Source organism: Eumetopias jubatus, unplaced genomic scaffold (genome assembly GCF_037043125.1).
Source record: "Eumetopias jubatus isolate StellerSeaLion01/CBP00866 unplaced genomic scaffold, mEumJub1_p1.0 scaffold_13, whole genome shotgun sequence".
Taxonomy (NCBI): Eukaryota; Metazoa; Chordata; class Mammalia; order Carnivora; family Otariidae; genus Eumetopias; species Eumetopias jubatus.
In genome coordinates, this window is record NW_028274819.1 from 58,290,668 (window position 1) to 58,315,493 (window position 24,826).

General features: G+C 36.2%; 1 protein-coding gene across 1 annotated transcript in view; it reads right to left on the reverse strand.

Moving 5' to 3' along the window:
- Positions 1-24,826, reverse strand: part of GDPD4 (glycerophosphodiester phosphodiesterase domain containing 4) — a 138,717-nt gene that overhangs the window by 48,623 nt on the left and 65,268 nt on the right. The window contains 4 exon segments of the mRNA XM_088017510.1: positions 539-686; positions 16,490-16,499; positions 16,861-17,005; positions 17,942-18,163. Coding sequence (XP_087873636.1) covers positions 539-686; positions 16,490-16,499; positions 16,861-17,005; positions 17,942-18,163 — 525 coding nt within the window.

Below are 24,826 nucleotides of genomic sequence, written 5' to 3' on the forward strand. Positions count from 1 at the left end.
AGGGCTCCATCTCACGACCCTGAGACTGGTTCTCCTTTTCAAAAGCATTTTGTTCAGGACACACAGTTTTCACTTTGGAGTCGAATATACTTGGTTTTCTCCCCAGAGCCCATGCCACTGTCATGGTTGCCATGCCTCTAGGAAGGTGGGGCTACTGTAACAAAACTCTGGAATCAGATCTCATTCTGAATCTTGCATCATGTGACTATGTCTAAGAATCTTAACATCTTCACACTTCAGTTTCTTCACAGGGATAATAAAAATGAGTAATTCAGAGGGTCAAATTACATAATGCACGAAAAACACATTGTGAAGATTCAATAAACAACAATTATTATAACAATACTAATTTCTCTCTGCAGATCACAGAAGGATCTGGGTGAGAGAAGGGAGAATGCTCATCTCCAACACTGTAGAGGTCTCTACTATTAAAAGTAGCTCCCAAGAGGACTGCACAGTGGACAATGTAAGGGTAGGGTAAGGGACTTAGACTCCTACTGTACCAGACTTGAAAGAACAATCTGGATAGCCAGCTCACCATGAAGAAGTAAGGCTGATTTAGCTGACTCAGGATGTGAATATTGTCTGTGGTCACTGAGTGAATCCTGCAGCACCAGGCCAGTGAGTAGAGCCAAGGTTCATTGACGATGTATAAGTTGATTTTGATGTTAGCTGCTTTATAATCACTGGAATAAAAACAGAACCCACAGGGAATTTAGACTTAACCTCACTTTCATCATCTAAAAAGGTAACGGCCACGATGTTTGTGAGAGGCTGCTGCTTAAATCACTAGAAGCAGCTGGTCCTGTGACAACTTATGATAATGCAGAATGGGTTCATGTTGCAATGAGGTAAAGGACTGGATTTAATATCTCTGCTCCTGTACCAATATGGTATGTTAGTAAACTGGATGTCCTGATGGGAAAAGAGAAAGAAAGTAGGAAAAAAGAGAAAGCACTATTTGTAGGATTTGCCGATCTCCATGGTGTAAATAATCCTACCATAGCCAGTTTTAAGCTACCACTGGTAAAACAGATTTGCAAAGTTTCTGAATATTTAATAATTGACTCCCATGTGCTGGCATGAACCAGCTCCAGCACACTACTGTGTAGCAACTATACTTTCATCAGAGCACTTACCACCCGCTACTATATTTATCTGCTTTCCTATTAGTCTTCTTTACTTGACTATAATCAAATTAAAAATAGAGACTATGTATTATTCATCTTTGTACATCCAGTACCTAGCATAATACATACCTTCATAAATGGTAAATGAAGGGATGAATAAATGAATACAATCTGGTGAATATTTAAATTTCAAATATAAAAAAATTTTTATAAGCATTGAGTAGAGACAATGAAACTAAACGTTTCCCAATGCACAAAATGTCAGCAGATACTTGTACATTCTCCATAGTGAAAATAAAATAAGTACTGAAATACCTAGCAAGTCTAGTCAAGCTATCATTTTTAGGAATTAAATTTCTTAAATAATATACCATGTAAATGCCTTCAAAAAATATTTTTTTTAACCTGAGATAGTAAACAGCTCTGTACAAGCTTGGGTTTGAATCTCAGCTCTGTCGATACACTAACCTGGCAAATTCTTAGGTTCAATGTATAAACTATAAACTATAAATAATAATACTGCCTCTGCATGAATGTTTGCAATTAATTATCCAATATGTTAGAATTGTCTCTAAGACAATTCTACAAATCACCTACAGATACATAGAAAAAAATAGAAATAAGGAAATAGTAATAAAAAGCTACTTTTTAGGGGTGCCTGGGTGGCTCAGTTATTAAAGGTCTGCCTTTTGCTCAGGTCATGATCCCAGGGTCCTGGGATCAAGCCCCACATTGGGCTCCCTGCTCGGTGGGATGACTGCTTTCTCCCTCTGCCCCTCCCCCTGCTTGTGTTCCTGCTCTCACTGTCTCTCTCTCTCTCTCTGTCAAATAAAGAAACAAAATATTTTTTTAAAAAAGCTACTTTTTAAACTTTTAAAACCAATACACAAAAATAAATCACATTTACATATATTAATAATGAATATATAGAAACTAAAATACCAAAAACACAGTATCATTAACAATTAACAAAGAAAATAAAATACTGTGGTATAAACTCAACAAAACAAGTACAGGAATATTTAAAAAAACAGACAGACATACGTGTTCATAGACTGGAAGACTCAATGCTATAAAGATGTTAATTCTCAAATTGATCTGCAGGCTTAATGCAATTCCTATCGAAATCTCAAGGTGTTTTGTATAACTAGGTCAACTGATTCTAAAATTATATGGAGGGGCACCTGGGTGGCTCAGTCGGTTAAGTGTCTGCCTTCGGCTCAGGTCATGATCCCAGGGTCCTGGGATCGAGTCCCCGTATCTGGCTCTCTTTCACTTATGCTCTCTCTCTCAAATAAACAAATGAAATCTTTAAAATAAAATTATATGGAAAGACACAACCCCAAAATAAAACAATCTTGAAAAAGGAGAATAAAGTGAGAGGGAGTCACTCTACCCAATTTTAAGGCTTATTATATAGCTACAGTAACCAAGACAGTGTAGTATTAGAGAAGGGATAAGCACAGAGATCAAACCCAAAAACAAACCCACACAAATATACCCGAATGATTTTTTTTTTTTACAAAGGTGCAGAAGGAATTCAATGGAATAAGGACAGTTTCTCCAACAAATGATAGCAGAGCAATTGGACAGGTATAGGCAAAATAAAAACAAAAAAACCTTGAGACACACCACACACTTTATATAAAAATTCATTCAAGATAGATTACAGACTTAAATATATAAAACTACATAAAATATATAAAATATGTAAAACTCACTTTCGGGGAAAAAAACTACAAAAGAAAATCTTTGAGACCTGAGGGTTAGACAAAGAGCTCTTAGACTTGAACTAAAAATATGACCCATAAAAGAGAAAACTGACAGGCTAGGCCTCCTCAAAATTTTAAAAATTCTGCTCTTCTGACCCTGTTAAGAGGATCCTACAGACGAGCCACAGACTGGGACAAAATATTTGTAAACCACAGTTCCAACAAAGGACTAGCATTTCTAATATTTAAAGAACTCCAACTAAGACAAACTCAGAGACCCACACTGAGACACACTATAACCAAACTTTCAAAAGACAAAGACAAAGAAAGAATCTTGAAAACACCAAGACAAAAGCAACTTGTCACAGACAAGGAATCCTCAATGAAGTTATCCCCAGATTTCTCATCAGAAACTTTGGAGGCCAGAAAGCAATGGACCCACATATTCCAACTGTTAAAAGAAAAAAAAAAAACTATAAACCAGACTCCTATTGTAAAAAAAAAAAATTGTCCTTGGAAAGTGAGGGGGGAAATTAAGGCATTCCCAGATAAACTGAGGGAGTTTGTGGCCACTAGACCTGCCCTGCAAGAAAAGCTCAAGGGAATCCTACAAGGTGAAAGGATAGGGTACTAGACAGTAATTTAAAGCTGTATGGAGAAAGATCTCAATAAAAGTAAATATATAGGCAAATGTAAAACCTAGTATTATTATAACAATGGTTTGTAACTGTACTGTTTGTTTTCTACATAATTTAAGAGACTAATACATCTAAAGAAAAAACAATTAGTCTAAAAGATAGTATCCTTGTAATTTTGGTTTGTGACTCCACACATACATACATTTCCTATGTAATTTAAGAGACTAATGCATTTAAAAGAATTACTAGCTTATGTTTTGGAGCACACCACATACAAAGATGTAATTATCAACAACCAGAAGAAGTAAGAATGAAGCTGTAAAGGAGCAGAGTTTTTGTGTGTTATTGAAATTAAGCTGGTATAAATTCAAATCAGTGTTATAACTTTAGGATGTTAAATGTAATTCCCATGGTAACTACAAAGAAAATAGGTATAGAATAGATACAAAAAGAAATAAAAGATTTAAACATTTCACTACAAAAAAATTAACTAAACATACATACATAAAATAGTATTACAGGATATAAGGGACACAAAAGTCATAAAGGCACATAGAAATAACAGAAATAACAGTAAGAGATGACAGAAACTAAATAACAAATATTTACAGAAATGACAAAAGTAACAAAATGACATAAGTTCCTCCTTCTCAGTAGTTATTTTAAATGTAAATGGATTAAACACTACAACAGACGTTGGCAGAATAAATTAAAACATATGACCCAACTCTATGCTCTCTTCAAGAAACTCATTTTAGATCTAAAGACACAGATTACAAATGAAGAATTGAAAAAAGATATTCTGTGCAAATTGTAACACAAATCAGCAGAGGTGGCTATACTGATATCAGACAAAATAGGCTTTATATCAAAAAAGGTAACAAGAGGCAAAGAAAGAGGGGCGCCTGGGTGGCTCAGTTGGTTAAGCATCTGCCTTCGGCTCAGGTCATGATCCCAGGGTCCTGGGATTGAGCCTTGAGTCGGGCTCCCTGCTCAGCAGGAAGCCTGCTTCTCCCTCTCCCACTCCCCCTACTTGTGTTCCCTCTCTCGCTGTCTCTCTCTGTCAAATAAATAAATAAAATCTTTTTTTTAAAAAAAGAGGCAAAGAAAGACACTATATATTAATAAAGGCTCAATATGACAAGAAAATATAACAATTATAAACATTTATGTACCTAATGACAGACCAGGAAAATGTGTAAAGCAAAACCTGATGGAATTGAAGGGAGAAACAGACAGATGTACAATAATAGTTGGACACTTCAATACCCTACTATCAATAATGGATAGAACAACCAGATTAAAGTAAGGAAACAGATGACTTAACACAAGAAACTAATTATATCTAACAGACATATACAGAATACTTAACAATAACAGCATTCACATTATTCTCAAGTGCATTTTACATTTTACAGGATAGATTATATGTTCGGCCACAGATTAAGTCTCAATACATTTTAAAAGATAATCTTGAATTTTAAAAGATAATTATTGGGGTGCCTAGGTGGTTCAGTCGGTTAAGCATCTGCCTTCAGGTCAGGTCATAATCCCAGGGTCCTGGGATTGAGCCCTGAATTGGGGCTCCCTGCTCAGCAAGGAGCCTGCTTTTCCCTCTCCTCCCCACTTGTGCTCTCTCTTGCTATCTCTGTCTCTCTCTCGCAAATAAATAAATAAAATCTTAAAAAAAAAGAAAAATTTCAAATCAACAACCTATCTTTATATCTCAAGGACCTAGAAAAAGAACAAATTGACCCAACATGGCAAAAGGGAGAAAATAATAAAGATTACAGCATCAATTAGAGAAAAGAAAACCTATAGGGAAAAATCAACGAAACCAAAAGTTAGTTCCTTGAATAAAATCAACAAAATTAGTAAACCTTTAGCTAGATGGACTAATAAGAAAAAAAGAGAAGAGATTCAAATATTGAAATCAGAAATGAAAGGACATTACTACCAACTTTATAGAAATAAAAAGAATTATAAGAGAGTACTATGAACAGCTGTACCCCAACAAATTTGATAACCTAGATTAAATGGACAAATTCCTAAAAACACAGAACCTACCAAGACTGAATCATCAAGAATTAGAAGATGTGAATAGATTTATAATAAGGAGGTTCAATCCTTATTATATTAATCCTCACCTAATCCTGGTGAATTCCACCAAACATTTAAAGAACTAATACCAACCCATTAGGATGGCTACATCAAAAAAACAGAAAACAATGATATGGAGGATATGGAAAAATTGGAACCTTTGTGCCATGCTGGTACAGCTGCTATGGAAAACAGTATGACAATTCTTTCAAAAAATTAAAAATAGAATTACTACTTGTTTTGGAAAGATGGCAGAGTAGGAAGATCTTGAACTCACTTTGTCCCAGGGACATACAAACATAACAGCAACATCTATGTGACTAACTTTGAAAACTAACCTGAAGACTGGCAGAACAGATCCTCCATAGCTAATCATAGAAGAGGCCACATCGAAAATGGTAGGGGGGGCAGAGACTTTGCTCAGAGCCAAATTCTTGGTGGGACTAACCACAAACAGGAGTATATCACAATCACAGAGAAGCAAGAGGATCAGGCTCCACACCAGGCATCCCTGGCAGGAGGATCTGCACTGCAAATGGGCCTGCTTTGAAAATGGGCAGGGCTTGGCTCCAAGAGCTTTAATTATCAGCAGGGTTTAACTCTGTGAACTTTAAAAATTCAGGAGACTTAATTCTGGGAGAGCTGGGGGTGACAGGAAACTGAGTCTCTGCACATAAAGAACCAGCATACTAAATAACTAGGCTGAGAAATAGAACAAAAGCAGCAGTTTGAAAAGTCCCTAGGGTATATGCAAAGGAGATGTATTGACCAATCTTAGAACATGTATGGGCAGGGGCAAAAATCTATAGGAAATTTCTCGGGGAACAAAAGTACTAGCAGGCAGCATTTGTCTTCCACTCTCCCAGCCCAGACAGCCAGATGCTTGCAGAAGCCAGTGCCAACACTCTCCATCTGCCTTGCTAGCACTGCATGTCCTGTCCCGGTGTTTCCCTGCAGACCCACCCCATCCAACACAGAGGCAAGGGTCCCTCCAAAGTGACTCCTGCCCCATCACACGCCGAAGTCTGCCCCAGCTGGACCAGCACCACTCCAAAGTGACTCCTGCCCTGGGAAGTAGAAAAACAACCCACACACCAGTGTGCCCACAGTTCTTGCTCTTAGCCGGCTGCACAGGGAGCAAGCACTGCCCTTTGGTGTGCCTACAGCTGTGGCAGGAGACGCTAACTGCAGACAGCTAGGCTGACTGCTGGCCCCAACCACCAACAAGCCAGTGGCTGCTGCAGGCAGGCCTCTCAACAACATCCAAACCCTGCCTAGTGCATCCACACCAGGCAAAGTAGGTCATTGTAGCCATCTGGGCTGAAGGCAATCACAGCTCAGCTACAACAGGAGGGTGCAGGCAAGCCCACACAGGGGACACTCCTAGAGCACCTGGTTCTGGTAACCAGAGGGGATTGTGCCATAAGGCAGCACAGGACCGCTTCTACAAAAGGCCACTACTTTCAAGACCAGTAGACATAACTGCTCAAGCTAATACACAGAAACAAACACACAGAGTTAGACAAAATGAAAAGACAGAGGAACATGTCCCATATGAAATAACAAGACAAAATCACAGTAAAAGAGCTAAACAAAATGGAGATAAGCAATATCCTGATAAAGAATTCCAAATAATATGCACAAAGATACTCAGTAAACTTGAAAGAAGAGTGGAGGAACTCAGTAAGAACTTCGACAAAAAGAAAATATAGAAAATAACCAGTCAGAGCCAAAGAATCCAATAACCAAAATAAAAAATATACTAGAAAGAATCAACAGCAGATTAAAGGATGCCAAAGAATGGATCAGCAATCTGGAAGATAAGGTAATGGAAATCAACCAAGGTGAACAGCAAAAAGAAAAAAGAATAAAAAAATAAAACTAAGTTAAGGGAACACACTGACATCAAGTGTAATAACATTCACATTAGAGGGATCCCAAAAGGAAAAGAAAATGAGAAAGGAGAAGAAAAATTATTTTAAAAAAGGATAACTGAAGACGTCCCTAATCTGGGGAAGGAAACAGACACCCAGGTCCAGAAGCACAGACAGCCTTAAAAAGATAAATCCAAGGAGGTCCACACCAAAACATATAAAGTAAAATGGCAGGGTGCCTGCCTGGCTCAGTTGGTAGAGCATGTGACTCTGAATCTCAGGGTTGTTCAAGGCCCACGTTGGGCATGGAGCCTACTAAAAAAAAAAAAAAAAAAAAAAAGAAAATGGCAAAAAATAATGACAGAGAAGGAGAGACAATGTGTTTCTCAGATATACAAAAGTTGAAGGAGTTCATCACCAATAAATCAGATTTATAAGAAAAGTTAAGGAGAATTCTTTAAGTGAAAAGAAAAGACTAAAATTAGAAGAAAATTATGAAAGGGAAAAAATTCACAGGTAAAAGCAATCACAAATTAAAGGTAATAGATTAATCACTTATAAAGCAAGTATAAAGGTTAAATCACAAGAGCAGTAAAACTACGTAAAAACTTTCTAAAAAACTAAATATGTAAATAATCATATTTAGGGGTACCTGGGTGGCTCAGTTGGTTAAGTGTCTGCCTTTGGCTCAGGTCATGATCCCAGGGTCCTGGAATCTAGCCCTGTGTCTGGCTCCCTGCTCAGTGGGGAGTCTACTTCTCCTTATGCCCCACCCTCCCACTCATGCTCACTCTCTCACTCTCTCTCTCTCTCTCACCAAAAAACCCCCTAATCATATCTATAAAAAATAATATCTATAAAAAATTTTGTGTATCAAAGGATACACAAAATAAAAAGATGTAAAATATGACATCATATGCATAAAATGGGGAGGGGAAGTAAAAATTAGTGCTTTTAGAATGTGTTCAAACTTAAGGGACCATAAACTTAATGTAGACTGCTATACACTTAAGATGCTATATATAAACTCAACAGTAACCAAAAATCAAAAACCTGTAATAGATACACAAAAATTAGAGAAAAGAATCCAAGCATACCACAAAAGAAAGCCATCAAAGCACAAGGAAGAGAGCAAGGGAAGAATAAAGGAACAGAGAAAATCTACAAAAATAACCATAAAACAAATAATAAGATGGCAATAACTCCATATATATTAATAATTACTTTAAATGTAAATGGACTAAACACTCCAATCAAAATACATAAAGTGACAGAATGGCTAAAGAAAAAAAAAAAAACAAGACCAATCTTATGCTGCCTACAAGAGACTCACTTTAGGCCTGAAAACAAATACAGACTGAAAGTGAATGGATGGAAAACGTATTCCATGCAAATGGAAGAAAAAAAAATTAAAAAGGCCAGCATAGCAATACTTATATCAGACAAAATGGACTTTAAAACACAGACTATAACAAGAGACAAAGAACTGCACTACATGAAAATAAAGAAATTAATTCAACAAGAGGATATAACAATTATAAATATATATGCACCCAAGAGTGGAGCACCTATATATATAAACCAAATATTAATGGTTATAAAGGGAGAAATCAACAGTAATACAATTATAATAGGGGACTTTAATACCCCTCTTAAAATCAATAGATAGATCATCCGGACAGAAAATCAGCAAAGGAACACTGGCTTTGAATGATACACTAGACCTAACAGATACACACAGAACATTCCATCCACAAACAGCAGAATACATATTCTTTTCAACTGCACAAGGAACATTCTCCAGGACAGATCACATGTTAGGCCACTAAACAAGTATCAATAAATTCAGGAAGACTGAAATTATATCAAGTATCTTTTCCAACCACAACAGCATGAAACTAGAAATCAATTATAAGAAAAAAAATTGGAAAAACCACAAACACATGGCGGCTAAACAACATGCTACTAAACAACCAATGGATCAATGAAGAAATCAAAGAGGAAATAAAATTTACATAAACACAAATGAAAATGAAAGCACAATGATCCAAAATCTTTGGGACAAAGCACAAGCAGTTCAAAAAGGGAAGTTTATAGTGATAAAGGCCTATCTCAAGAAACCAGAAAAACCTCAAATACACAACTTAATCTTACATCTAAAAGAACTAGAAAAAGAACAGCAAACAAAACCCAAAACAAGTAGAAATAATAAAGATTAGAGTGGGAAAAAATAGACTAAAAAAAAAAGAACAAAAAAATTCAGTGACACCAAGAGTTGCTTCTTTGAAAAATAAACAAAATTAATAAATCTTTAGCCAGACTCATCAAGAAAAAAAGACAGATGACTCAATAAATTCAGAAATCAAGGAGGAGAAATAACAATGAACACCACAGAAATACAAAGAATTACAAAAGAATATAAATAATTATATGTCAACAAATCAGACAACCTAGAAGAAATGGATAAATTTCAGGAAACATACAATTTTCCAAACTGAATCAGGAAGAAATAGAAAATCTGAACACACCAATCACTAGTAATGAAATTTAATCAGTAATCAAAAGACTTCCAAACAAAAGTATGGAACCAGATGGCTTCATGGGTGAAGTCTACCAAATATTTAAATAAGTGTTAATATATATTCTTCCCAAATTTTTCCAAAAAATATAAGAAGAAGGAAAATTTCCAAATGCATTCTATGAGGCTAGGATTACCCTGATACCAAAACCTGATAAGGATACTACAATAAAAAAGAACTACAGGCCAATATCTTTGATGAACATAGATGCAAAAATCCTCAACAAAATATTAGCAAACCAAATTCAACAATACAATGAAAAAATTATTCACCACAATCAAGTGGGATTTATTATAATTACACAAGTATGGTTCAATATTAGCAAATCAACCAATGAGATATATCCCATTAACAAGAGGAAGGATAAAAACCATATGATCATCTCAAAAGATGCAGGAAAAGCATCTGAAAAATACATCTGTTCATGATAAAAACTTTCAACAAAGTGTGGTTAGAGAGAACATACTGCAATATTATAAAGGCCATATATGACAAACCCAGAGCTAACATCATACTCAATGGGGAAAAACTGAGAGTTTTCCTCTAAGATCAGGAACAAGACAAGATGTCTACTCTCACCACTTTTATTCAACATAGTACTGGACATCCTAGCTGCAGTAATCAGATAAGAAAAAGGAATAAAAGTCATTAAAATTCATAAGGAAGGAGTAAAACTCTCATAATTTGCAAATGACATGATACTATATATAGAAAACCCTAAGGAGTCCACCGCAAAACTGTTAGAACTGATAAATTAATTCAGTCAAGTTATAGGATACAAATTTAATACACAGAAATCTGTTGTGTTTCTATACACTACTAATGAAGCAGCATAGAGAGAAATTAAGAAAACAATCCCATTTACAATTACACCAAAAAGAACAAAATCCTAGGAACAAATTTAACCAAGGAAGTGAAAAACCTGTACTCTGAAAACTACAAAACAATTAATGAAGAAATTGAAGATGACACAAAGAAATGGAAAGAATTCCATGCTTGTAGGATTAAAAGAATTAATATTGCTAGAATGTCCATACTATCCAAAGTAATCTGTAAACTCAAACTATCCCTATCAAAATACCAAGAACACTTTTCACAGAACTAGAACAATATTCCTCAAATTTGTATGAGACCTCAAGACACCCCAAATAGCCAAAGCAATCTTAAGTAAGAACAACAAAGCTGGAGGTATCACAGTCCCAGATTTCAAAATATACTACAAAGCTGTAATAATCAAAAAACAGTATGGTACGGGCAAAACACAGACACACAGATCAAAAGAACAGAGAGCCCAGAAATAACCTCACACACATGCGGTCAGTTAAACCAGGACAAAGGAGGAAAGAATATATGATTGGGAAAAGACAATCACTTCAATAAATGGTTCTAGGAAAAGTGGACAGCTACATGTAAAAGAATTAAAGTGAGCCGCTTTCTTACACCATTCACAAAAATAAACTCAAAATGAATTAAAAACCTAAATGTGAGACCTGAAACCATAAAACTCTTAGAAGAAAACATAGGCATTAGGCCTAGTAACATTTTTCTAGATACGTCTCTAGGCAGAGGGGAAGAAAAACAAAAGCAAACATAAACTGCTGGGATGGCATCAAAATGAAGAGCTTTTGCATAGCAAAGGAAACTATTAATAAAATGAAAAGGCAACCAAGTGAATGGGAGAAGATATTTACAAATGATATATCCAATAAGGGGTTAATATCAAAAACATATAAATATATAACTCAACAACATTAAAAAACAATCTGATTTTAAAAACCGGCAGAGGATCTGAACAGATATTTTTCCAAAGAAGACATACAGATGGCCAAGAGACACATGAAAAGATACTCAATCTCACTCTTCATCAGAGAAATGCAAATCAAACCACAATGAAACATCACCTTACATCTGTCAGAATGGCTAGTATCAACAAGGCAAGAAGTAACAGGAATGGTGAGGATGTGTAGAAAAAGGAACTCCTGTGCATTGTTGGTGGGATAAATTAGTACAGCCACTGTGGGAAACTGTATGGAAGTTCCTCAAAAAATTAAAAATAGAAATACCATAAGACCCAGTAATTCAACTACTGGATATTTACCCAAGGAGAACAAATATTATTTCAAAAAAACACATGCATCCCTATGGTTATTGAAGCTTTATTTACAATAGCCATGACATGGAAGCAGCCTAAGTGTCCAACAAAAGATGAATGGATAAAGATGTGGTATATTTATATACAATGAAATATTACTGAGCCATAAAAAAGAATGAGATCTTGCCATTTGCAATATAGCTGGACTTAGAAAATATGCTAAGTGAAGTAAGTTAGAGAAAGACAAATACCGTATGATTTCAATTATATGTGGAATCTTAAAAACAAAGTAAATGAATAACCAACCAAGAAACCAACCAACACAATAGCAGACCTATAAGTAGAACTGATGGTTGCCAGAGGGGATGGGGCTGGGGGACCTGGGCAAAATAGGTAGAGGGGAGTGGGAAATACAGGCTTCCAGTTATGAAATGGGGATAAAAGGTACAGCATAGGGAATATAGCCAATGGTACTGTAATAGCCTTATATGGTGACAGATGGTAGCTACACTTGTGGTGAGCATACCATAATGTGTAGAGTTGTGGAATCGCGATGTTGTGCACCTGAAACTAAAGTAACACCGTGTGTCAGCTATACTTCAATAAAAAAATGTTTTGAGAAAAGTAAATTATGAGACCAGATATATACTATCTATTCTACACTTTAAGATTTGAAAAACTTAAGTATACTTTTATTAGATTATTATTATATAGTATGTATTTTATTTTAGTTTTTAAAAAAGACATTTATTTTTTTAAAGATTTATTTATTTTAGAGAGAGAGCAAGCAAGCGCAAGCACAAGTGAGGGGAAGGGCAGAGGGAGAGGGAGAATCTCAAACAGACTCCCCACTGAGCAAGGAGCCCAATGCAGGGCTCGATCTCATGACCCTGAGATCATGACCCGAGCTGAAATCAAGAGTTGGATGTTTAACCGACTGAGCCACCCAGGTGCCCTGGTGAGTATTTTACATTTGGAATTATTCACTAACATACTTACTATTTTAAACTCCATATCTAATTCCAGCTTTATATTATGTTCATAAGAAGGCTTATGTTCCTATTGTCATATCTAAAACTCAAACATAAAGATTTTACAAATAAAAAATAAAGAGCAAATTCAACTTTAAGTAGAAGAAGAAAATAATAAAGAACAGAAATCAACGAAATGGGAAGGCAAATGTTCAATAGAAAAAGGATAACAAGGCCAAAATTGGGTGTTTTGGAATGATTAATAAAATTCACTAACTCCTAGCAAGACTGATCAAGGAAAAGAGGAAAAATAAAAATTTCTACTATCAAAATGTACTGGCAAATGACATATCTGATAAAGGGTTAGTATCCAAAACCTAAAAAGAACTTCTCAAACTCAACACCCAAAAAATAAATAATCCAGTTTAAGAAATGGGCAGAAGACATGAATAGACACTTTTCCAAAGAAAAGTACACAGATGGCTAAAAGACACATGAAAAGGTGCTCAACATCATTCGGCATCAGGGAATACAAATCGAAACCACAGTGAGATACCATCTCATACCTGGCTAAAATTAACAACTCAGGAAACAACAGATGTTGGTGTGGATGCGGAGAAAGGGGAAACTTTTGTACTGTTGCTGGGAATGAATACTGGTGCAGCCACCTTGGAAAACAGGACAGAGGTTCCTCAAGAAGTTAAAAATAGAACTACCCTATGACCCAGCAATTGCACTACTAGGTATTTACCCAAAGGATACAAAAATACAGATTCGGAAGGGTACATGCACCCTCACGTTTATAGCAGCATTACCAAAAATAGCCAAACTATGGAGAGAGCCCAAATGTCCATTGACTAATGAATGGATAAAGAAGATGTGGGGGTGTGTACACACATGTACACACACACACACACACACACACACACACACAGGAATATTATGCAGTCATCAAAAAGAATGAAATCTTGCCATTTGCAATGATACAGATGGAGCGAGAGTGTATTATGCTAAGTGAAATAAGTTACTCAGAGAAAGACAAATTCCATATTTGCCAAATTTCACTCATATGTGGCATTTAAGAAACAAAACAGATTAATATAGAGGACGGGGGGGGGAAGAGGGAAGCAAACGATAGAGACTCTTAACTATAGAGAACAAACTGAGGTTGATGGAGGGAGGGGGGTGGGGGATAAGCTAAATGGGTGATAGGTATTAAGGAGGGCACTTATGATGAGCACTGGGTGTTATATGTAAGTGATGAATCACTAAGTTTGACTCCTGAAACCAATATTACCCTATATGTTAACTAGAATTTATTTTTTTAAAGGTTTTATTTATTTATTTGAGAGAGAGAGAGAGAGGGAGAGAGAGCAGAGCAGGAGGGAGGGGCAGAGAGAGCAGCAAGCTCCCTGCTGAGCAGGGAGCCCAACCTGAGCCAAAGGCAGATGTTTAACTGACTGAGCCACCCAGGCACCCTTAAAATTAAGTTATAAAAATTCCCACATCAGAAATAAAGCATAGGGCATCTCTATATTCACATAATTTTGATAACAATAATGTATTTAAAGCATTCTCGGTCAAAATGGCAGGGCCACAATGTCTTGTGACAGTGGTCAGATAGACTATGAAGTGAGCATAATCACAGAGAATGCATTGGAAATGTGATCATAATTACAAATATTCTGGTCACAAACATTATACAAATAACTTAAGGTACAATTACTTATTTTCTTACAATGTAGTGGTCCTTGAGGAGAAGGTCTTGGAATACTGTACGCCATATGAGCTTTGCAGTACAGCTATCTGGAAACCCTTCTTGTCCTTGTTAGAATACACGGTCTCCTTAAGGAAAAGGCTGCTGCCTTGCTTCTGACTTTTCGCATAAAACTAGCATGGTGCACTTGTACATATTATTACTCAGTAAATATTTGCTGAGCTAAATTAAACTGCTTGACTTTATAATAGGACTCAGGATACGATCCCTCTCAAATTTGATGCCAGTTGAAACTATGCCCATATAACTATAGCCAAGAAATAACTTTAAAGACCTACGATGAAAGAATTTGGATTCTGGACTCTGTCAGACCTATATTTAAATCTCAGTTTGTGGGCACCTGGGTGGTTCAGTTGGTAAAGCGGCTACCTTTGGCTCAGGTCATAATCCCAGGCTCCTGGGACTGAGCCCCACATTGGGCTCCCTGTTCAGTGGAGAGCCTGCTTCTCCCTCTGCCCCTCCCTCCTGCTTGTGTGCTGTCTCTCTTTCTCAAATAAACAAAATCTTAAAAAAAAATAAATCTAAGTTTGGTCCCCTATTGATCAAGTATATTAATTTTGGTGAATTACCTAGCCTGTTTGAACTTTTCCTCTTTAGAGGCAAGTTTCCTCATTTGTAAAAGGGATGGTGATAATTTCCAGGGCATAGCATGTGAGGATGGTGATGATAAAAGCTAACACTTAATTGTGTACTTACACTTGCCCAGCATTTTGCATGTGCATAATATGGAGAATATTCTCATCTAATCGTTTCACCAGTCCATCATGTTATTGCTAGTCTTTTTTCCCCCTTAGGTTATTGCTACTCTTAATTTACAAATGAGAAAACCGACGATTAGAAATTTGTCCAAGGTCATGTGTACCTGATGAGTAGGCCACGATGTGAAAAAAAGCCTGTGGTCTAACAACCATAGAACTTGACACATAATGAAGGTTCAATAAATGGAAGCTATTATAATTATTTTTCAACTAGTAGATTGATCTAAATTATGAGTAGGAGAGAAGGACATCCAACATAGAGCTATTTTCTATTTGAAAAAAAGTAAAAGGAAAGAGAAATACACTCAAAATAGAAGTAGTAGTTGAGCAAAGAGAAATCTTCTGATTGGGAAATAGAGGTAAAACATTAATAAAAGAAAAAAGACAGTATTTCATGATCAACCACCACATGGCCAGAGAGGCAGGAAAAGTGAGAAGAGGAGCAGAGGTTAATCCAACAGCTTAGTTCATGGCTTGAGATGCAGAAAGGTATCTAGTGGGAATTTTTATTAAGCCCAAGGAGATTTCGGATATATATCTCTCCAAGGAAAACTTTGTCTTTGAAGCATTTAAAATCATCTGAAAAAATTTACTTTTAAATCCAAGAGAAAGGAAATACGGATTAAATTAAGCAATGATTAATAATAGTTAAGTTTGGAAAAATTGCCATTTTATTCCCTGGTGCTTTTAATTTGAAAAATCTGCCACTAATTACATATTTATAAATGTAGCTAATAATTTTAGTTTCTTCTCGTGCTTGGCTGTTTTAAGGTCTTTTTTAAAAATGATTTAGTTATGTTCTTAATTATCCTTATAAGAAATCTGGCTTTCTGGACCACAAAGCTATTTATGAAGTACTGCATTCCATCTGGTAATGGCAGGAGGAAATAAACAACTTCCTGATTTCTGACTGTTCAATGATCACCTTATATAACAACAAAACCACCAAGCATGAAAAAAAGCATGTTGAATGATAATAGATTGGAAATGAAGAGAAGGGGCTGAAGACTATGTTCAAGGGACATAGTCTACACTTGATAAATGTTTGCTGGCAGAGGGAGGGAGACAGGGTGGGAAGGGGAAGAGGGGAAAACAGGGATTCCAAAAAGAGATGTACAAAGTAATCCTGAGATGAGAAGAAGCTAAGGAGCTTGGTGGGAGTGCAGATTTTATGCAAGAAAGGCAATACCTGCCAAGAGAAGTGTGGTCAAACTCTTACCTCAACCGACTGTGGAACAACCTCTTGTAGTCAACATTTATTCTACTGATATTTTCTTTTGTAAGATGTTCAATGGAAAATAACCGGCCCACTTGCTGAAAACCAGGAGCTGCATTTCTAACATATTGCCTATCGAAATTTGGCAACCACAGAATCTGTAAGGTGAAAAAGGAAGTCTTTCAGTGGATAATCAGCTCTCCAGGTACAAAGGGCCCCATGTAGAATAAATGGAGCCTCATTCCAGCATTGGTAACAGTTTACAGGTAGTGGAGAGAGATTCTAGTTCTTGGTGAAAGTGAACTTGGCTTAATACCGTCTAATGAACTCTTATAATGGGGCATTCAGCAAGATTGCTCTGGAGCTGAGATTTCTCAGAGTTAACATGCTGAGTCAAAGGCCCATTGTGTTCAGATAGCCTCACACTAGCCAAAGTGGAAGGAGTTGGTAGGTGTGGATGAAAGATGGGAATCATATTCCTTCTGGTTGATGACACTAAAAATCATCTTTGAAAGGGGTCATTTCCTGTCAATGGGGAATACTTTAATGATTCATCTGTGGAAATAGTTCCATTTGCAAGAAAACACATATTTGTTTCACTCAGCACTCTACCACATTCTGAGAACTTAAGATATTTGGAATGATTGCTCAAGTGCAGAGAATTGCTTCTGAAAAATATGATGAACAAATCTCTGCTCAAATAAGAACCAGCTGTTTCTTCTGTATCATTAATTAAAACCAAATCCTCAAAGCTTCAAGTGTTGCCCAAGCCCCTTCTAATAGTTCTATGCTAGTGATGGTGCAGGTCACATCACATAATCATTACACACATGCCTTTTTAACAGAGTGCTGTTACTTCATTTGGTTTGGAGTAGCAACAGCTGCCATGTTTTTCCCCACTGGGGAAAATTTAACTGGGTCATTCTTAGATTGTCATATGTAGCTATCTAAGTAATAACCTCCATTTCTACAGATAAGCAAAATTATTTGGGCATCTCAGGGAAGATCTACAGGGTAGGTCAAGTTCAACTGCTATGCTCATGGGACATGCTACCCACCTCCCAAACTCTACCATAAATAATGAGGTGACATACCAGATGTTGCTCAATTTTAGAGTCAAGGATCGCGCTTACTACATGACGAATATATGTGTTTCTGAGAGGATGTTTTTGTGGAGGGGCATTAAGATCAAATATCACAAATTTTTTTTCCTTCTGTGCAAGTTCCAATAAATCGGTTAGTTTTGGAATCGTCTGATTTTCTGCTTTTTCACGATCAGCCTTTGATAGGGGTTTCATTTTGTAAAATGGTTTCAACTAAAAACAAATACATCAAAGAATACATTGGCTCCTATCAAAAGCAATTTCCAATTTTCCTGCTCTATAGCCCCACACCCAGACCTACCTCCATTTTGCTCCATTATCATTCAACCCACCAGATCCTCTGAAATACTGGTCCTGAGATAAGAGTTGCCAAGGAGAGAAATTAAATGTAATCTTCATAGGTAATTATGGCATTTGGAATGATTTCTTCTACACTGTAGAACATGTGTTTGCACCGAAGGTCCTTCATATTTTTGTCTTGACCTTCCTTTTCAGCTTTTTTTCTACAACTTGAGGTAATAAAATCTCTTTTTATAAAAGTCACACTGGCTGCCCACATTTGCTCTCACTATTCTAGTTTTATGCAATGGAAAGAAAATAGGTTTTGGCTTCAGGTTAAATTGGATTCAATCCCAGCTCTATCACTCATTGGCTTTCCTTGACGAACCCACCTGTTAAAATCTTTTTTTTTTTAAGATTTATTTATTTGAGAGAGAGAGAGAGAGAGAGAGAGAGAGAGAGAGAGAGAGAGAAAGCACAAGCAGAGGGAAGAGGCAGAGGGAGAGAGAGAAAGACTCCCCGCTGAGCAGGGAGTCAGACTCAAGACTTGATCCCAGGACCCTGGGATCATGACCTGAACCAAAGTCAGACGCTTAACTGACTGAGCCACCCAGGCACCCCTCCACCTTCCTAAACCTACAAAGCCCAGCTTAAATGTTACCTCCTTCGTGAAGCCTTCCTTAAATATTCCTGAACTAAAGAGACTTTGATGGTATTAAACTGCAAAGCCTCATTTTTATGCCTCAGTTGTATGTTTCATTCTGCCTTCTACTTGTTTGTCTTAGACCAGATTCAAATCCTGGTTTCATATGTGTCTTGCTGTGTAAACTTGGTAAAACCATTTAAATTCTCAGAGTCTTCATTGCCCAAACTATAAATGGGGGGGGGAGAAGTAATCTATATATTTCTCAGGATTATTTTGAATATTAAATACGATAAAATATTTACAGCATCTATAAGCATGTCTAGTACATAGAAAAGTGCAGAATTCACATTAGTTCCCTCACTCTCTACTGCCTCCACTGGATTGTACCTCCCTTATGGCAGAACTGTCATATTTTCTTGCAATACACAGCATTTCATTTTACACCTCAGTCCATACATATATTAGCTATATTAAATTTAATAGAGGACTACTTTTATAGTCATTTGCCCATTTTAGATCATTTGTAGGTGAAGTCAGTGATAAAAGGCTACTTCTAAGAAGGAAACAGGACATGGGTCCTTTTCTCAAGAGGCAAGTAATCTCTTTTTCCTACATAACTTTATCTTTGTTCTCATTCTTACCCTATTTCCTCCCCTTCCTCTGATCTCCTTCTTCTCAGCAAAGAAATTATCATCTTGTACAGTATCCTCATGCTAGAGTAGGAGTCAGGCCATAGAAGTCAAGTTAAACCATGGTCTAGATCTGAGTTGAGGTCTATTCTTAAGGGTTTTCTTAATCCTCAGGAAAAGAGAACATGTGCTTCAAAATTTAATATATTGTTAGATTCTACCAGATCTAGACCAACTGATTCACTTTAATTATTAGATCTTCATATGGGAAAAATTATTAAAAGAAAAGAATGGGAAAGACCAAGACAGAACTTAAATAACTCAGCTGTGCATAATTTTAAAAATGTCCCTGAATGGGCAAAAAGAATAGGAAATGCACTGTACAAGGACATTTATAAAGCCTTTCCTTTAAGGATAAATTAAACAAGAGGAGAATTTAAAACTAGATTCCAGTATTTGGGGTTTAAATAGTATTATGGGGTAGCTTTAAATGATATTATGGGGTAGCTCTAACAGCAGAAGTAAATTGAGCCTTTTCTGGGGGAGGGGTATATAAAATAGGGGACTTAGTGAAAAAAAAAAACTGGAATGGGACACAGCCAGTTGAGACTATCTCCAACATATGGTGGAACATTTTCAAAAAAGCTCTAGGAAGTAACAAGCTAGAAATGAAAACAAACTTCTGGTTCTCCACATGAAACACCTGGTTCCTCAAATAAAAAGAACACTAAAAAGTCCTCAGTTCTCTATGCTTATGCTTAGAGAAATTACAAGTAGGACAATCCAATGTATCATATTGGTAAGAAATACAACAATTTTCCAAAATCTGCCCAATAATGCCACTTAAAGGGAAACATTACCACTCAACATGCAGTTCTGAAGAGAACTCTGTAAATATAGATGAACAACAATACAACTTCTTGTTGATACAGGTGCCACTACCTTTACTATTAATTCTACTACCATGAAAAAATCAGATCGTTCAAAGTACTAAAACCATTGAAGTAGTGGGAATTTCTAACAATCTTAAATCCTTTTCCACACCCCAACCTGGAACTGTTATTTTTGTCAGAAGAACACTTCTTTCTTCTCTATGGCACTTTCCTATAAATGTCATCACTAGGAATCTGTTCTGCAAAAAAGATCCACCAAAAGAAATATGCCACAGACAGAATATTTTCAGGAGTTGCAGAAAATTCTACAGCACATTACCAAATTATGGCTATGGACATATGGTTATGACTCTGTTGACACCATTGCCTAAAAACCTCTTAATGTTGAAGTTAAGGAAGATCTAAGCCAACTGTAACAGACTTTTGATACAACAAGGATTAATTATCCCTCACATTAGCCCAAGCAAAATGTCTGTTTAAAAAACAAAAACAAAACCAAAACGGTGTTGGTAGAGGATACCAATTTGTCTAACATCTGTAAGCTATTTACCAAAGAGTTATATCTCATTTTCTAGTATTGCCTAACCCAAATGTATTCTCTTTGGCCCTATCTTTACTTTCTTTCATGTTTTAGCTGATGAAGATAGCCAATATTCACTGCCTTCAGCAAGGAACAAGCAACAATTTACCTGGAAATTTATGCTTCAGATACTTACTGAAGCCCCAACCTACTTTTCTCAAATCTTAAACCAAGATCATAAGCTCACAGGCTGTATAAAAGTAGCCAGTGGCTGGATCTGGATAGCAAGCCACCGTTTGCCAAAACTTGATCGAGGCCATGATATATTGATTGAGGAAGGACATAATCTAATGAGAGATTACAAATTATCCAAAATTATCCACGATCAAACACTAAGGACAATGAAATAATTTCTGGAATTAGTTGGATGTTGTAGAGTATACACAGCAAGCTCTTTTGAAATAGGCCTCTGTATGATTTAACTTAATCAAACATCTTGGGAACCATTCTCACAAAACACAAAAACCAAAAACACCTTCAGTAATCTCAAAATATTTCTTCAACAATCATCTTTGCTGATCTTCCAAATCATAATAAACCTTTCTTTGACTGAAAGTACATGAAAGGGGAGGCCATGGTCTAAAAGCATTAACTCAACAACCTGGCACACATCAAAGACTCATGCCTATTAATGCCTATTCCTTGATCCAGTAGCAAGGCTCTTTATCTTTGCCTCAGAAGAAAATGCGAACTGAGACAGCCACTCTAGAGAACAGTTTGGAGGTTCCTCAAAAAGTTGAAAATAGAACTACCCTACAATCCAGCAATTGCACTACTAGGTATTTACCCAAAGGATACAAAATACAAATTCAAAGAGTTACATGCACCTAGATGTTTAAAGCAGCATTATCAACAAGAGCCAAACTACGGAGAGAGCCCAATTCATCAATTGATGAATGGATAAAAGAGGGCTCTCTCTCTCTCTCTCTCTCTCTCACACACACACACACACACACACACACACACACAATGGAATATTACTCAGCCATCAAAAGAATGAAATCTTGCCATTTGCAACAATATGGATGGAGCTAGAGTGTATTATGTTAAGCGAAGTAAGTCAGATAAAGACAAATACCATATGATCTCACTGATATGTGGAATTTAAGAAAGAAAACAGATGAACATATGGGAAGGAGAAAAGTAAAAAAGGAGAGAGGGAAACAAGCCATAAGAGACTTTTAACAATAGAGAACAAACTGAGGGTTGAAGAAGGGAGGTGGGTGGAGGATGGGCTAGATGGATGATGGGTATTAAGGAGGGCACTTATTATGATGAGCACTGGGTGTTGTATGTAAATGATGAATTATTGAATTCTACTCCAGAAACCAATATTGCACTGTATGTTAACTAACAAAATTTTTTTAAAAAGAGGCAAAACATACCTAACCATTATGGAAAACCACCAATTTTAAAAGGTAGAAACACAAGGAGAAAGAAATAACAGAGATACAAAATAACCAGAAAACAAAAGATAAAATGGTGGTGGTAAGTCTTACATATTAGTAATCACCCTAAATGTAAATGGATTGAACTCACCCATCAACAGAGAGAGGTGGGATGGATGAAAAACAACACCCAAATATATGCTGCCTTTAGGAGACTCATTTCAGCTATAAAGACACAAATAGGCTTAAAGTGATGGGGTAGAAGATGATACTCCAAGCAAATAACCAAAAGAAAGCATGTGTAGCTATACTTATATCAGACAAAATAGACTTCAAGCCATAAATGTTAACGAGAGACAGAGGAGGTCATTAATATATCAAGAACACAAAACAGGGGTGCCTGGATGGCTCAGTTGGTTAAGCATCTGCCTTTGGCTCAGGTCATGATCCCAGGGTCCTGGGATCGAGCCCTGCATCAGGCTCTGATCTCTTGTTCTCTCTCTCCCTGTCAAATAAATAAATAAATAAATCTTTAAAAAAAAAACAAACACAAAATAATCATAAATATGTATGTTCCCAACACTTTAGCACTATTTTTTAAATTCTAGTATACTTAACATAGAGTGTTATATTAGTGTCAGTTGTACAATATAGTGATTCAACAATTCTATACTTAGTGCTCATCATGGTAAGTATACTCTTAATCCCTATCACCTATTTCACCCATCCCCCCAACCAACCTCCCCTCTGGTAACCATCTGTTTGATCTCTATAGTTAAGAGGCTCTTTTTTTGGTCTCTTTTTCTCTTTGGTTGATGGTATTTGTCTTTCTCTGACTGGTTGATTTCACTTAGCATTAAACCCTCTAGATCCATCATTGGCAAAATTTCATTCTTTTTTATAGCTGAGTAATATTCCACTGTGTGTGTGTATATGTATGTGTGTGTGTGTGTGTGTGTGTGTGTGTGTATACACACACACCATGGCTTCTTTATCCAATTATCCATCAATGGACTTAGGTTGCTTCCATAATTTGGCTGTTGTAAATAATGCTGAAATAAATATAAGGGTGCATATATCTTTTCACATTAGTGTTTCTGTATTCTTTGGGTAAATGCCTAGTAGTGGAATTACTGAATCATATGGCAATTCTATTGTTAAGTTTTTGAGGAACTTCCATGCTGTTTTCCACAATGGCTGTATCAGTTTGCATTCCCACCAACTGTGCATGGGGGGAGTTCCTTTTTCTCTACATCCTCACCAACACTTGTATCTTGTTTTTGATTTTAGACATTCTGATAGGTGTGAGCTGATATCTCATGTGGTTTTGATTTGCATTTTCCTGATGATTAGTGATGTTGAGCATTTTTTCCTGAGTCTCTTGGCCATCTGGAGCTCTTCTTTGGAGAAATGTCTTCTGCCCATTTTTTAATTGGATTATTTGTTTTTTTTTGGTGTTGAGTTGTATAAGTTCTTTATATATTTTGCATAGTAACCTTTTATCAGATATGTCACTTGTAAATAACCTCTCCCATTCAGTAGGCTGTCTTTTAGTTTTGTTGACTGTTTCCTTTGCTGTGAAGCTTTTTATTTTGATGTAGCCCCAATAGTTTATTTTTGCTTTTATTTTCCTTGCCTCAGGAGACCACCTAGAAAAATGTTTCTACGACCAATGTCTCTCTTCTAGGATTTTTATGTTTCAAGTCTCACATTTAGGTCCTTAATCCATTTTGAGTTCATTTTTATCTATGATGTAAGAATATGATCCAGTTTCATTCTTTTGCATGTAGCTGTCCAGTTTTCCCAACACCAGTTGTTGAAGAGACTGTCTTTTTTCCCATTGCATATTTTTCCTCCTTTCTCGAAGATTAATTGACCATATAATTGTGGGTTTATTTCTGGGCTTGCTATTCTATTCCATTGATCTATGTGTCTATTTCTGTGCCAGTACCACAGTTTTGATTCCTATAGCTTTGTAGTATATCTTGAAATCTGGGATTCTGATACATTGTTTTGTTTTTCTTTTTCAAGATTGCTTTGCTTATTTGGGTTTTTTTGTGGTTGCATATAAGTTTTAGGATTGTCTGTTCTAGTTTTGTGAAAAATGCTATTGGTATTTTGATAGGGGTGCTTTAAATGTATAGATTGCTTTGGGTAAGATAGACATTTTAACAATGTATGTTCTTCTAGTCCATGAGCATGGAATTATTTCCATTTGTGTCATCTTCCATTTCTTTCAACAATGTTTTATAGTTTTCAGAGTATGAGTATTTCATCTCCTTGGTTAAGTTTATTCCTAGGTATTTTATTCTTTTTGATGCAATTATAAACAGGACTGTTTTCTTAATTTTTCTTTCTGCTACTTCATTATTAGTGTATAGAGAAACAATGGATTTCTGTATATTGATTTTGTATTCTGCAACCTTACTGAATTCATTCAGTAGCTCTAGTAGTTTTTTGG